Source organism: Petromyzon marinus, chromosome 5 (genome assembly GCF_048934315.1).
Source record: "Petromyzon marinus isolate PM22_M1 ecotype Great Lakes invasive population chromosome 5, UKy_Petmar_22M1.pri1.0, whole genome shotgun sequence".
NCBI classification, from domain to species: domain Eukaryota; kingdom Metazoa; phylum Chordata; class Hyperoartia; order Petromyzontiformes; family Petromyzontidae; genus Petromyzon; species Petromyzon marinus.
In genome coordinates this window covers 21,865,513-21,880,584 of record NC_133671.1, presented here as the reverse complement: position 1 = coordinate 21,880,584, position 15,072 = coordinate 21,865,513, and the positions used below count along the sequence as shown (strand labels likewise).

At 56.4% G+C, this 15,072-nt stretch overlaps 1 protein-coding gene across 1 annotated transcript; it reads left to right on the top strand.

The window, feature by feature from the left end:
* The first annotated feature begins 2,183 nt into the window (after window positions 1–2,183).
* On the top strand, window positions 2,184–14,673 carry LOC116939270 (malate dehydrogenase, mitochondrial-like). The gene is made up of 9 exons (XM_032947475.2): window positions 2,184–2,494; window positions 9,562–9,730; window positions 10,226–10,309; window positions 10,457–10,566; window positions 10,795–10,920; window positions 11,666–11,743; window positions 12,061–12,160; window positions 12,317–12,468; window positions 13,299–14,673. The coding sequence occupies exons 1-9, from the start codon at window positions 2,408–2,410 to the stop codon at window positions 13,428–13,430; spliced, it is 1,038 nt and encodes a 345-aa protein (XP_032803366.1). The 5' UTR covers window positions 2,184–2,407; the 3' UTR covers window positions 13,431–14,673.
* Window positions 14,674–15,072: the final 399 nt, after the last annotated feature.

The window sequence follows — 15,072 nt, the reverse complement described above, 5'->3', positions numbered from 1 at the left end:
CAGTTTTCAAGATATTGTTCCACCAGGTGGAGAACGCGATCGACCAGGATAGAGTCACTTCCACAAGCGTAACCGGGGCCATCAAAGTTACAAAAGCAAAACAAATAAAGCACCGTGCAGCAATAATGCAACAAGAAACGCCAACACGTGCCGATGGTGTGCATGATGATGTGAGGAGTGCCGTGTCTCTCTACGCATGTCAGTTCTGGCAGTGGAGCGGTGAGCGCTCACGGCCCACCAAGACCAGTGACGATTATCTGAACCGGTTCCGGGCCTCCCCTAGGTCGACTCAGCCCCAAATGAGTACTAGGTGTGTAAACATCGCCACTGGGGAGACAAAGGCGGCCGGGCGTTGCGCTGGCCACCCACCCCCTCGTGTGCCGTGCGGGCCTTCATAGGCGCTCGCCAACAGCACTTGTCCCAACAGTCTGTTGTGACTACACGGGGGATCTTTGTCTTTTGTTTTGTGTATGGAGGGGTGTGATTGTCCGATAGTGTGTGAGTGGGGGTGTGAGTGGGGGCGTGTGAGTGGCTGTGTGTGTGATTGGATGAGTGTGTGGATGGAAGGGAGTGATTGTCCGATAGTGTGTGAGTGGGGGTGTATGTGAGTGGGTATGTGTGAGCGGTTGTGTGTGAGCGGGTGTGTTTGAGTGGTTGTGTGTGCGTGAATGTGTGAGTGGTTGTGTGTGAGTGGTTGTGTAAGTACGTGAGTGTGTGAGTTGTTGTGGGTGTAAGTGTGTGTGAGTGGTGTGTGTGTGGGGGGGGGGGGGGTGATTGTGAGAGTGGTTGTATGAGTGTTTTTGTGAGTGTGTGAGTGGTGTGTGGTTGTGTGATTAGTTTGTGTGTGAGTGGTTGTGTAAGTGTGTGGTTGTGAGTGGTTGTGTGATTAGTTGTTTGTGTGTGAGTGGTTGTGTGTGTGTGTGGCTGTGTGTGAGTGGTTGTGTGTGTGAGTGGTGTGTGTGTGTGAGTGGTTGTGTAAGTGTGTGTGAGTGGCTGTGTGTGAGTGGTTGTGTAAGTGTGTGTGATTGTCTGTGTGTGAGTGGTGTGTGATTGGTTGTTTGTGTGTGAGTGGTTGTGTGTGTGAGTGTTTGTGTGAGTGGTTGTGTAAGTGTGTGTGTGGTTGTGTATGAGTGGTTGTGTGTGTGTAAGTGTGTGAGTGAGTGGCTGTGTGTGTGTGAGTGTGTGAGTGGTGTGTGTGTAGTTGTGTGTGTGTGGTTGTGTGTGTGTGAGTGGCTGTGTGTAAGTGTGTGAGCGGTGTGTGTGTAGTTGTGTGAGTGGTTGTGTGAGTGGTTGTATGAGTGGTTGTATGAGTGGTTGTGAGTGTGTAAGTGTGTGAGTGGCTGTGTGTGTGTAAGTGAGTGGTGTGTGTGTAGTTGTGTGAGTGGCTGTGTCTGTGAGTGGGTGTGTGAGTGAGTGGCTGTGTGTGTGTGAGTGATGTGTGTGTAGTTGTGTGAGTGGCTGTGTGGTTGTGTGAGTGGTTGTGTGTGTGTGAGTGAGCGGCTGTGTGTGTGAGTGTGTGAGTGGCTGTGTGTGAGTGGTGTGTGTGTAAGTGAGTGTGTGAGTGGCTGTGTGTGTGAGTGGTTGTGTGAGTGTGTGAGTGGCTGTGTGTGAGTGGTGTGTGTGTAAGTGAGTGTGTGAGTGGCTGTGTGTGTTAGTGGTTGTGTGAGTGTGTGTGTGAGTGGCTGTGTGTGTAGTTGTGTGAGTGGCTGTGTGTGTGAGTTGTGTGTAAGTGAGTGTGTGAGTGGCTGTGTGTGTGAGTGGTTGAGTGAGTGGTGTGTGTGTAGTTGTGAGTGGCTGTGTGTGTGAGTGGCTGTGTGTGTGTGTAGTTGTGTAAGTGAGTGTGTGAGTGGCTGTGTGTGTGAGTGGTTGAGTGAGTGTGTGAGTGGCTGTGTGTGTGTAGTTGTGTGAGTGGCTGTGTGTGTGTAGTTGTAAGTGAGTGTGTGAGTGGCTGTGTGTGTGAGTGGCTGTGTGTGTAGTTGTGTGAGTGTGTGAGTGGCTGTGTGTGTGAGTGGTTGTGTGAGTGTGTGAGTGGCTGTGTGTGAGTTGTGTGTAAGTGAGTGTGTGAGTGGCTGTGTGTGTGGTGTGTGTGTAGTTGTGTGAGCGGCTGTGTGTGAGTAGCTGTGTGTGTGTGAGTGGTGTGTGTGTAGTTGTGAGTGGCTGTGTGTGTGTGTGAGTGGTTGTGTAAGTGAGTGTGTGAGTGGTTGAGTGAGTGGGGGTGTGGCGTGACACGTGATGCCAGCGGAAAGGCATGCGGTCCCTGTGCACTCTGCAGGCTGAGCCAGTCTCACGACTCTCCCGCGGTGGGCGTGCGTCTCAGCTCTCCCTCTCAGCCCCCTGAGACCCCTGAGCCGTACCCCTGAGCCCCCTGAGCCGTACCCCTCTAGCCGGGACCCCTTAGGCACAGGCCATGTCGCGAGTGGCGGTCCGCGTTGTGGGTCGACGCCTGACGGGGGCCGTGCCGAGACGAGGACTGAGCGCAGCGGCGGCGGCCCAGGTACGGAACGGGACAGGGCGCCGTGTGTGTGTCTGTGTGCACACGAGGGCACGCGTGTCTGTGTGCACACGAGGGCACGTGTGTCTGTGTGCACACGAGGGCACGTGTGTGTCTGTGTGCACACGAGGGCACGTGTGTGTCTGTGTGCACACGAGGGCACGTGTGTGTCTGTGTGCACACGAGGGCACGTGTGTGTCTGTGTGCACACGAGGGCACGCGTGTCTGTGTGCACGCGAGGCCACGTGTCTGTGTGTGCACACGATGCCACGCGTGTCTGTGTGTGCACACGATGCCACGCGTGTCTGTGTGTGCACACGATGCCACGCGTGTCTGTGTGTGCACACGATGCCACGCGTGTCTGTGTGTGCACACGATGCCACGCGTGTCTGTGTGCACATGAGGCCACGCGTGTCTGTGTGCACACGAGGGCACGCGTGTGTGTGTGTGTACACGAGGCTACGTGTGTGTGTGTACACGAGGCTACGTGTGTGTGTGTACACGAGGCTACGTGTGTGTGTGTGTGCACACGAGGCCACGTGTGTGTGGCGCTGGTCTGCTATACAGTATTGTGAAGCGTCTGTGTGTACGCGCGTCTGTGTGCACGCGCGTCTGTGTGTACGCGAGGCTCGTGAAGGACGCTGCTGCTGCAGGGCAGTCGGAGGCAGTCGCCCTCCAACAACAACGGAGGGCAGAGGCGCGACGCTCACAACAACGAGCGGAGCGCATGGTGGCTAAAGCACAGCAAGTTGGCAGAGTAGGGGACACAGGTGGTGCATCAGCCAGTCGTCGTAGTCAGTCGACCCGTGGCACCTGCTGGGTCTGCCCCGTGACCTCCTGCCAGCGGGCGTTCGACACTTCACGTGGCCTCAACGTGCACCTAGCCTGGCACAAGCGTTGTGGTCACGTCACCCCCACTTAGTGGCGAATGGCGGTTGTTGTTGTTTGTGGACGTGACTCCTGCTGCGTGTTCAGTTTGTGTAGTGTGTACTGTTGTGTAACTGTTGTGTGTGTGTACACTCGGTCATGGGCCGTGTTACACGTGTGTGTGTGTGTGCGGGGCTTCATAGGTGCTACTCGCTAACAGCACTTGCCCCAACAGTCTGTTAAGGCTATACGGGGGATCTTTGTCGGTGTGTGTGTGTGTACGTGGGTGTCGGACACGTTCATGCTGTGTACAATCGTAGACGAGTGTGTGTGTATCTACAATTGTGTTGTGTATACATACACTGGTTGTTGGGCATGTGAGGTGATGGCACGCACGTGTCCTTAGCACGTGTACCCTGGTGGCTATTACGTGTACATTGGCGATGTATAGTGGTGATTGTGTGCATGGGTGGGTGTGTACACGTTGTTGTGTAAACGTTGATGTTTATATACTGGGTCACGGTGTGTACCCGTGTGTGTGTGTATATACTGGATCACGGTGTGTACACGTGGGTGCATTTACCGCAGTAATCGTACGCGTGCAACGCGAGACCCTGTGTCCGCGCGCGAGACCCTGTGTCCGCGCGCGAGACCCTGTGTCCGCGCGCGAGACCCTGTGTCCGCGCGCGAGACCCTGTGTCCGCGCGCGAGACCCTGTGTCCGCGCGCGAGACCCTGTGTCCGCGCGCGAGACCCTGTGTCCGCGCGCGTGACCCTGTGTCCGCGCGCGTGACCCTGTGTCCGCGCGCGTGACCCTGTGTCCGCGCGCGTGACCCTGTGTGTGCCCGCGCGACCCTGTGTCCGCGCGTTGTACGCATGCGACGCCTCTCATCTCGGCACAGACACCCCCCCCCCTGCTGCTGCGTTTGTGTGAGTTGGGGGGTGGGGGGAGCCGTGGGGGATTTAATCTCTGACCGCGGTCACTCCGTGACCTCTCGACCTCTGTGCGCCTGCTCATCAAACCCGAGCCGAGGAAAATAAATTCTCTGTTCACCTTCTCCGCTCTCACCGCCACCATCACCGCCGACAGATGTTAAAACAAATACCTGTATAGTTCATCTTCTGGGTTCTTTCGGTAAAGTCACGTAGAATGGAGATAAATAATAAAATAATAACAGAATAAAATTCTCACGACGTTTCGGCCACAACACAAGTAGTCTTCCTCTACTTGTATTGTGGCCGAAACGTCGTGAGAATTGTATTCTGTTATTATTATTTTATCTCCATTCAACGTGACTTTACCGAAAGAACCTAGAAGATGAATCCCTGCAGTCACGAAAGCTTTAAATCGAAACCTGTATAGTTTTTGAGCAGATAAGATACACGTGTGTGTGTGTATATATACTGTCGTGTATTTGGAGACATTTTCTTGTCTGTTGTGAATTTCTATTGCCCACGACCACGTGTCGCGTGTTACATACATTTGGTTCTAATTAGAACCCATTATCTTAGTGCGAGAGAGAGAGAGAGAGGCAGTGTCCCTTTTCTGGACAATCGCAAGCATTGAATACCGGCGAGCCTGACCTTGCTGATGAGGCACCCAGTGTCGAAACCGGTGCGGAGTTTGGCTGGGACTTTTTTTTTAAATCGTTTGCTCTCTGCAATGATTTGCACTCCCAGAAGGCGGGCGGCTGATGGGATGTATAAAGATTATACTTTGGTGTTTGTTTGTCGAGGGCCTGACGATAGTGAATGAGACACATTGCGTTTGCTTATCTCTGTTATTTGATCACCACAAAGATCCCCCATACAGCCTGTACAGACTGTGGGGGCAAGTGCTGTTAGCGAGTAGGACGGCCGCCTTTGTCTCCCCAGTGGTGATGTTTTTACACACCGCACCAGGTACTCGTTTGAGGCTGAGTGGACCTAGGGGAGGCCCAGTACCGGTTTAGATAATCGTCACTGGTGTTGGCCGTGAGCGGGAATCGAACCCGGGTCACCAGGTTCGTAGCGCAGCGCGCTAACTGCTGCACTGCCGCTCCCCACATGTACACACACCCACACACACGTACACACACGTACACACGTACACACACACACACGTACGCAACACACACACACACACGTACACACACACGTACACGAACACACGTACACGAACACACGTACATACACACACGTACACATACGCAACACAACAACCGCCATTCGCCACTAAGTGGCGGTGACGTCACCACGACGCTTGTGCCAGGCTATGTGCACCCTGAGGCCACGTTAAGTGTCGAACGCCCGCTGGCAGGAGGTCACGGGGCACACCCAGGTGCCACGGGTCGACTGAGATGACTGGCTGATACGCAACACACGCACACACATACACGCACACACACATACGTACACACACACACGTACACACACACACGTACACGTGTTGCCCCAGCGTATCCTTCTCCACTCGTTCCACTCCAGTATAATCCACGTTGCGGGGTGCGTCACGAATGCCACGTCATGTTGGGTCGTGTTGGTTGAATGACCATACTTCACCGCGCTGGTCAATGCGGTTTGGTGAAGGCAGAGAGAGTAGGACCCGTTCAGATATCACTCGCTACTCCTGATCTCCTAGCCTGGGTTAAAACAATCATTCTGGTCTGTGGTGGAGAATGTAAGTCACACACACAACTAAGCAGACACATTTCCTCCTACACATTTATCGACCTCCACATTTGTGTTTTGTTTTAATTGTGTCATCAGCCAAACAAAATCTAGACCGGTTTCAACGTTCATGGGCTCATCAGTAGGGTCCATCATGCGTGCTTGCAAACTACCAGATAGGCGTTTCTAGGCAAGGAGGGGGGGGGAGACCCTCTTACTACGTCAGGCACGGCCCTTCTAGCCTTGGCCAGCTATCAAACTCGGGTTACCGGTTACAGAGCGTACGTAGCCAACTATCGTTTGTGTGCTGTGCTGTGTAAGCGTCGTGTGTACGTTGAACTTCTTTGACACCGTACGTAGCCAACCGCCTTAATCGGAGGTGCGGGGGAAGGGCTAAACACAAAAAGCAGTTCTCAATAAATTAATCTTCAATCTAAAATCTAGATCTATTACGCCCCCACTCCTCCATAAATGGCTTTGGTTAAACTAACAACAAGAATACATCACTTCGTCAGTCACTCCCCTGCTGGATGATGAGAGCCTTCTCACGCCGCGCGGGTCGTGGGCTCTACTCGGCCTCCGCGCTGTTGGGCCGGTGAAGGCGCTTGCAGCGTTCGACGCGGGAGCGTAGAAGTACAGCACAACCACGGGTGTTGCTGCACTGAACGACGGCCTTGGTACGGGGCACGGACCACGTGGGCTCAGCGGCTAAACGCCGAAGTCCTGTACGGAGCCCGACATCTCCTGGGCTGCTCCTGTGGTGCGGCGACTTCACTGGCTTCTCACGCCGCCGCTGTCACTGGCTTTTCGGGGGATGTGGGGGGGGGATCCAGAGCATTTGGCTACTGCGATGAATTTCCACGTGACGATGAACAAGCCACTTGGTTGAGCCTTCATTTGTGGCCAGGTCGCTTCCGAAAAAGAGCTACACAGCTTGGCGCAGTTTACCTGGTTAAAAACAAAAAAAAAATCTAAGTTTAGTTTTAGTTTGTCACCTGGGCTGACCCATGCTGGCGAGTTCGCTGTGCAGGTACCCATGCGTGATGTAGCCCACAGATTACCCGCATGCCTCTCCACCTCCAAAGCCTTTCATCTCCCTCCCTCTTTCATCCCTCGATCATCCCTCCCTCACTTTGTCCTTTCCACTTTTCATCCCTTCTGGTCTTCTTTCCTCCCTCCCCGTAGCCTTTCATCCATCTCCCTCCCGCTCTACAGGCCGTGTGGGCGAGTGCGGCGCTGGGATCTCGATGAGACGCTATATTCCACAAATTCCGAAGTCACTCGGGGTGGGAGCGGAGAGGTCACAGGGACGGAGTTAATTAACCCGGAAGGGCGACCGTGGTGCGGGGTTGGGGTTAGAGTTAAGGCGAGGGCTGCAATTATTTTTAATCGCGAATCAGCATTCCACAAGACCGCTGCTGGCCTTCTGTGGGAGCAGTGGCGCGGTGGTTTGGTGCGAGGCAAAGCCGTGTCCGCTCACTAAATCTCCACGATTCCGTTTGGGTTTCATCGCGGAGATTGAGCGATGAAATCGGCTCGCGCGCAGGAGCCAGGACGAATCGTCTCATCTCGAGACCGTGACGCGAGATGGTTGCGGACCGGGGGAGGCCTTCATCCAGCCGTGGTCGGACCGTGGCAGCAGCCGCCACCGTGGCGGTGGCAGCTGCTCCTCAAGTTTTGCCACCTTAGGCACAACACAGGACCTGGGAAAACTCGACGAGTCGCATAGTTCTCTCTGTGAACGTCTAACCCACGCCGGTTCCTCGGGAACGACGGTAAACTGACGTGCGTGAATCCACGGGGAATCCGCCTGAGGGGGGCTGTGCCCTCGTCTCCCTGGCGAACTGAGTTCGTCTTTTACAATCTGAACCAATCGGCCCCCTCAACGATCGCGGGGGGCGTTGTGAAACGCGATTCCGCTGGGCGAGTTTTGTCCGTCGCGTGATGCACTCGGGGGAGTGAAAGTGTCGGGGGGGGGGGGGAGTGGGTGAAGGGGTCCTTTGGGGTCGTGGTGACATCACGATCGGTGTTGCTCGTTCTACTCTTCTGCCCCCACGCTCCGCAACTGCCTTCCCCCAGCTGTCGAAAACTTAAACTGCTTTTGTTTTTATATTTTACCAGGTAAGGCCCCACTGAGCTATGTTAGCTCTTTTTTTCAGAAGCGACCTGGCCAACACAAGCGATAGCTCAACGAAGTGGCTCATCGTCACGTGGACATTTATAGCGGCTAAATACGCGTGATGCTCATTCTAAATGTGGAGGGGAAACACCGGAGGACCCAGAGAAAAATCCACGTGACCACGGGGAGCGAGAGACACGCAAGCTCCAAATATACAGCAGCAGCAGGCGTCAGGGTCGGGATCGAACCCACGACCTCCTGCGTACCAGGCGAGGTAGTTAACATCTCCTAGCCAGCGTGGCACCCCCCTCCCCCGTCCAGGCTCCACCAGTGGTGAGTGATCGTGCCTAGCTGGGTATCGATTAACGACTCCGTAGCCTGTGCTGTCTCCACGCAACTCCACTTGCCCCCTAACCTCCGTGCGTGCAGTCCTTGTCACCGTGGTTTTTGTTTGTCTGTCTGGTGGCTGTGCTGTAGGAGAAAAACAACAACCCCTACTCGTGTAACAGAGTGCGAGTGCAGACACCACAGAGACAAGTTTGTGTAACCAAAAATAGATCGTACGGCCTCTGTGCATTATGCAACAAATCATCAGCAGTTCCTGAAGGAGTGCATTGTTGGATCTCTTGTCCTCAGTCGGTCACATTTGGCTCACGGTGACCTAGGACGAGTGGCGGCCACGCTGTGCCTCTTCGGGAAACGCCGATGGTTTATTTCCGTACAATGCACACGTGGCCGCTTGCTCTTTACTCGTGCTCGCGTGCCATTTGCAAGCTGGCTGTTGCGGGGCGAGATTGTCAGAGGTTGGGAGGCGTGTTCATCCAGCGGTAGATTGATCGTGGGCCCCATGGGTGTCAACCGGGGGCACCTTTGCCCCCCCCCCCGTCCCGCCTCCGTGGTAAAGGCTTCCCCGACGATAGCGTGACGAGAGTGCGAAGAGCGATCCCGGCCGTGCCAAGGTGACCGTGCGTTAGTGCGTGCAGGGTAGGAAGGCGCTGAGTCGGCGCAATCTCAAGAACGTGATCCCCTCCTCCCCCCCCACACTGCGACAGATACAGCCCGAATGAATGATTGACATTCATTCGGGCTTGGCTGATGAGTTTGTGCGTGGGCGCGGTTTAAATATAAACGTAGGCGCCACAGTTATTTTACCCACAAGGCTGCAGTGTTTCTTCAGGGCTTCTTTTTTTGGTCTCCCAGAGGATCCCAGCCTGGCATGAATGTTTTAAATCCACTGCTGGATGAAGGCCTCCACGCTCGGGGTCGGGCTTGGGGGTTGTTCGACCGCCGTTTCAGGACGCTTGCCGGCGTGCGTATGGGGTCGGCCTCCTCCGTAGGCCGCGCCGGCTTGAACAGGCGGTGGCTGGCGGCACTCGCCCCGACGGTCTGTTTAAGGCTACGCGGGGGAATCTTTGTCTTTGTGGCGGGGGGCGCAGCACGGGGTGAAGGTGGCGGTGCTGGGAGCAGCGGGGGGCATCGGGCAGCCGCTGTCGCTGCTGCTCAAGATGAACGCGCGCGTGTCGCGCCTCGCGCTCTACGACATCGCTCGTGCGCACGGCGTCGCCGTCGACCTGGGCCACATCAACTCGCACGCCTCCGTCTCCGGTGCGGACGTACGCCCACACCGACACCACCGCCAAAACCACGACCGCCATTGCCGCCACCGATACCAGTACCACCAACGCCGCAGCCGACGTTAATGATGCCGCAGACACTGCCAGCACAGCCACCGCCACTGCCACCACCACCACCTCGACTACAATTACCACTGCCACCACCTCTATCACCACCACTACCATCGCCGCTGCCATCACCAACACCGTGATCACTACCATCTCTACCACAATTACCACCGCCATCACTACCACGTTTACCACCACCAGCTCCACCACCGATAACGAGAATGGTGATGCTGGTGATGATGGTGGCGATGACTGATGGGAGTAATGTTGGTGGTGGAGGTTGTGGCGGCAGTTTTGATTATTAACAATGCGAGTAATAATGACGGTGGAGGCGACGTTAACTATGATGGTGGTCAAGTTAATGACGATTGACGACGATGAAGACCAAGACGATGGCGACGCTTGTGATGCTCCGCAGCGCACCAGGGCGCCAATCAGCTGAGCGAGGCGCTGGACGGGAGCCACCTCGTCGTGGTCCCTGCGGGGGTGCCCCGGAAACCGGGTAACGACGACACGGCACAACGGGCACCGCACGCGGCACACCGCACCATCGCGCACGTCCCTCAGTCTCGGCGTTACTCTCGGTAGCCGTGCCGCCATGACCCCCCACGTCTCCCACACCCCCCACCCTCTCCTTCACCGCCGGAAGGGATGACGCGCGAGGACCTCTTCACCATGAACGCTCACATCGTGGCGGAGCTGGCGGAGGCGTGCGCCATCACGTGCCCCCAAGCGCTGCTCTGCATCATCTCCAACCTGGTGAGCAGCCGGGATCACTTCTCTCACCGTGTTTTGCGGTTGCACCCGATTCAAGAGCCGAATGGCTCGCAGGGCTATACCAAATAAATGAACTATGATCTTAATTATCAATCATCATCTTCAACCTGCTGAGCGAGCCTAACACCTCCTCCGCATCATCGTCGCCATCAGCCGTGATCTTGAGATGGCGAATCCTTTCACCTCCGCTCACCGTTCCGCCCCGGCCAGGTGAACTCCATGGTGCCCATCGCATCGGAGATCTTCAAGAAGCACGGAGTCTACGACCCCAAGCGGATCTTCGGGGTCACCACCCTGGACGTGGTCCGGGCCAGCGTGTTCTTGGCCGATCTCAAGGTCGGTGCGGCGTGGCCAATCGGCTCCCGGGACACCCCTAGCACACGCCGCCGCGACCCTTCCGTGTTCCAGAGCGGTCCGCAGAAGCGGATTCCACAGAATATTTTTCCCCGAGATTCCTTTCGAGTGACGCCCAGCGGGTCGGGCGGGCTGTGTACGCAGCAGCAGCAGCGGCGGCGGCTTCTCGCCTTCCTGCCGCATTGTAGCCGATCGGCCAGTCTGGCGTGTGGTGGGGTAAAGTGTGGGTACTCCTGCCTCCTCCAGCACGTCTGGCTCCCTAGAGGGGCTCTCTAGAGCGCCCTCTCGTACAGGCCCCGTCCACCAGCAGTGGCGTGAGCAGACACTTGCAGGGCTGCACTTTTACCTGCTACAGAGTGATGTTTGTCGCGTGATATTGTAATTCAAGGCGGGAATTAATTTGCATATTAAGCGCAGAACCTTGAATGTGACATTTTGTTATGGAGCCACTGGTTGGTGATCAATCTGATATCGATTCACTGCACTCAATCATAACTGCGTTCCTGTACAAGTCTATGGGTCCCTGTGTGGATCTATGGGTCTGGTGCGAGTCAATGGTGATCGGGCTGAGACCATCAACTCGCTCGAACCCAGTTCAGTCACAGGCAGTTGAAACCCGGATCTGAACCCAGGCTCTCGGCGTCTCCAACCTCTGATCCAGCCGGCCCACCTCACATCTCTGTGTGCCATCTCCCTGTGTCTCCGTGTGCCGCCTCCGCACACACAGGGGCTGGACCGGTCGGCGGTGGAGGTCCCCGTGGTCGGAGGTCACGCAGGAAAGACAATCATCCCCCTCCTGTCCCAGGTAGTGCGGTGTGGTTCACGGTGTGATGTGGTTGTTGCTGTGGTGTGGTTGATAGTGTGGTGTGGCTGGTTGTTTTGCAGTTGTTAATTTGGTGGAGTGTGGTTAGTAGTGTGATGTGGCTGGATTGTGTGGCGTGGTGTGGTGTGGCCGGTTTTGTGGTCGAGTCCTTTCCGGTTTGTTCCGCTCAGACCAGAGCACAGTCTCCGTTCCTCAGCAACGTCGCACGCACCTTGTGGTAGCGCCGCCCGCCCCGCCCGCCCGCCCGCCCGCCCACCACGCACACACGCCCAGTAACGTCGCGGTGTGGTGGCCCACAGAGCTTGCCCAAGGTGGATCTCGGCCAGGATCAGATCGAGATGCTGACCTCGCGCCTGCAGGAGGCCGGCACGGAGGTCGTGAAGGCCAAGGTCGGGGAAGGTGAGCGAGGAGTTTCCGCCGGCTCGGTGATTCTGACGCGAGATCTCTCGCGACTCCTTGGATTTTCCTTGCGACGACATTTAGTCCAAGCGACAATTGTAATCGTTGTGCCTCCCCGTGCTTCTCCGCGCGTCCCACTGCCTCCCCGTGCGCCAGGCTCGGCGACGCTGTCCATGGCGCACGCGGGCGCCCGCTTTGTGTCGTCGCTGCTGGAGGCGAGCGACGGGCACAAGGGCCTCGTGGAGTGCGCCTTCGTGCGCTCCGAGGAGACGGAGGCGGCGTACCTCTCCACGCCGCTCCTGCTCGGGGTGCGTACACGCGTACACGCGTACACGCGTACACGCGTACACGCGCGCCCGCGGGCACACACGTGTGCGGAGCGGTAGTGTCGTGGTTCGCCCACTGCTCTACGAACCCGGGGACCCGAGTTGGATTCCCGCTCGCGACCAATAACAGTGGTGAATATTTGCAGCGGTCCTGGGCTTCCCCTAGGTCGACTCGGCCTTAAGTGAGTACCTGGGTGCGGTGTGTGAAAACATCAGCATTGGTGGAGACGATAAAAGGCAGCTGGAGTGGTGCTGACTGGACCACCTTTTCATAGGTGCGCCCTGCCGGTCTTCAGAGGTGCTCGCGATCAGCACTTTCCCCCAACAGCTTGTCGAGGCCACGACGGGGGGGGGGGGATTGCTGGCTTTATGCGTGCGTACGTGTGCGTGCGTCTCCGTGGCGACCGGAGGCCGATGTTTTACCTGCGGCTTCCGCCAGTGCCGCCACTGGACGGCGTTAAACAAATCTCAGTAGAAGCAACAGGACTGGGACCTACGGAAATATTGACTCTGGGTCACAAAGCAGGCGTGGAACTGCCGTCGATGCCAATTAGCGGCGACGATGATGGCGACGATGATGAATCGGCTTGCGCTGGGCGCCACCGAGGATCGGGAGGCAACGATCGTTGTGTTTTTTTGCTTTGCCGCGCCAAGTGAAGTCCGTTTAGTAGAGACGCAGTGGAGGTGCAGTGTCACACGCGGTGGCGAGAGCAATATCTGAAGCGGTCCCGCGCCGACCGGCGTGGCGACGTATGTTGGGTGGCCGCCATCCAGCAGTGGATTGACGAAGGTCGCGGCGTTGCGTGTTGCAGAAGCGCGGCGTCGAGAGGAGCATGGGCCTGGGGCCGCTGTCGAGCTACGAGGAGAAGCTGCTGCTCGCCGCCGTGCCCGAGCTCAAGGCGGCGATACGCGACGGCGAGGAGTTCGCGCGCAACTTCAAGTAGCGTCGCCACGATGACTGCGGCGTCGTCACGGCAAACGACGTCGCTCCGGCCGCATCCTCGCTCCGGCGGCATCCTCGCTCCGGCGGCATCATCACTCCAGCGGCATCATCGCTCCAGCCAGCCGCATTGTCGCTCTAGCGGCATCATCGCTCCAGCCAGCCGCATCGTCGCTCCAGCGGCATCATCGCTCCAGCCAGCCGCATCGTCGCTCTAGCGGCGTCATCGCTCCAGCGGCACCGTCGCTCCTCTCCTTCGGACGATGGCCGAAAGCCGGGTGGCCGTTGAAATCCAAGGAAGTGCCGATATTCACTTTACAAACAGAGCAGCAGCAGCCCGTGAGAGAGATAGTTTGGATCGGTAGCGATTATATTCGTTCAACGGTAACAAAGATGTTTACGCGTTTTGGTTTCAAAGCCCATGGCTCTCGTTAATTCTAATGAACCATGGGAAGCGGGGGGGGGGGGCGTGCAGGCGCTGTTGTTCCGTCGCTTGCTGTGATTGGTGACCCTTTGGGCAGTTCCACAATTCTGGATGTACGTTTCAGACTAATTTCGCTTGGGTGCAATCCTTAGTACAATCATGAAGTGGCCTTTTTTACATGGGGCGTAACATGCCAACCAATTAGGGGACGGTAGAAACTAATTCTCATGACATACGGCAGGGCCCGGGCGTACTCGGGATGACCTTTCTCATCCCACGCTGGGAACGGTGGTGCCTGCAGTTTTGTTGATGCGTCAGACCATCGACGACTCTCCCCGTAAACAAGCCACGCAGCCCGCGGGCACGAACACGGGCCACAGGGTGGCTGGCAGCAGTGCAGGGGGTGACGCTCGCGCGCCGACTCGGCAGCAAGAAGGATCTGGGTTCGGTTCGCGACACGGGCACCTTTCTCTCTGGGGTTTTCTCCTTGGAGTTTGTATGTTCTGCCCCTGTCCTACGTGGGGTGTTTCTCTCGATTCTTCGTTTTCTGCCCAGAGTTAAAAAAACAACCCCATACAATGTAACTGGTTTTTGGCTAAACATCCCCAATGGTAAAAATCTGAAAATGTACACTGCAAACCACTCACTGGGATCCCACACAGCGGCAGTAGCAACATCGCCCCCGCGACTGTAAAAACTTAACAGGACCAACCTAAAGAAATCTTGAGACTCAGCGAGGCTTTTTTGGATAAAACAAGCAGAATAATAATGACTGAAAAATTATGCCCCACGTGTTATAATGCAGATAAATTTTGAAGTTTGACACTGTGGTTGCCTACTTTGTGGAACTGCCCAATTATTAATGTGAAGCCACCTGGCAATAATTTAAAGTGCCATACTTAGATGTGGAGGGGGGTGGGAGGGGGTGCGGGGGGTGGGTGTGAGGGGTGGAGGTATATTGGGGGGGGGGGATATGGGGGGGTTGGAGGGAACTTCACTGCACGTGCCGCACGCCATCAGCTCCATCTGCACCGACGATCACTGCGCGGTGCTATCGCCTCATCGACCCGTTCCCCCGGACTCGCGCTCACTGGGTTACCGGTCGGAAGAGCTGGTAAATATTTCTCCTTGTTCACTGAATCCCAATTGCATTGACGTAAAAAAATGCATTCTGCTCGTGTAAATATTTGTGCTCGGTATAAACACGAACGTCGACTCCACC

Coding starts and splice junctions, on each gene's coding strand:
- LOC116939270 (XM_032947475.2), top strand. CDS start 2,408: ATGTCGCGAGTGGCGGTCCGCGTTGTGGGTCGACGCCTGACGGGGGCC. Junction 2,495..9,561: donor GCGCAGCGGCGGCGGCCCAG/GTACGGAACGGG, acceptor CGGGGGGCGCAG/CACGGGGTGAAGGTGGCGGT. Junction 10,921..11,665: donor TGTTCTTGGCCGATCTCAAG/GTCGGTGCGGCG, acceptor CCGCACACACAG/GGGCTGGACCGGTCGGCGGT.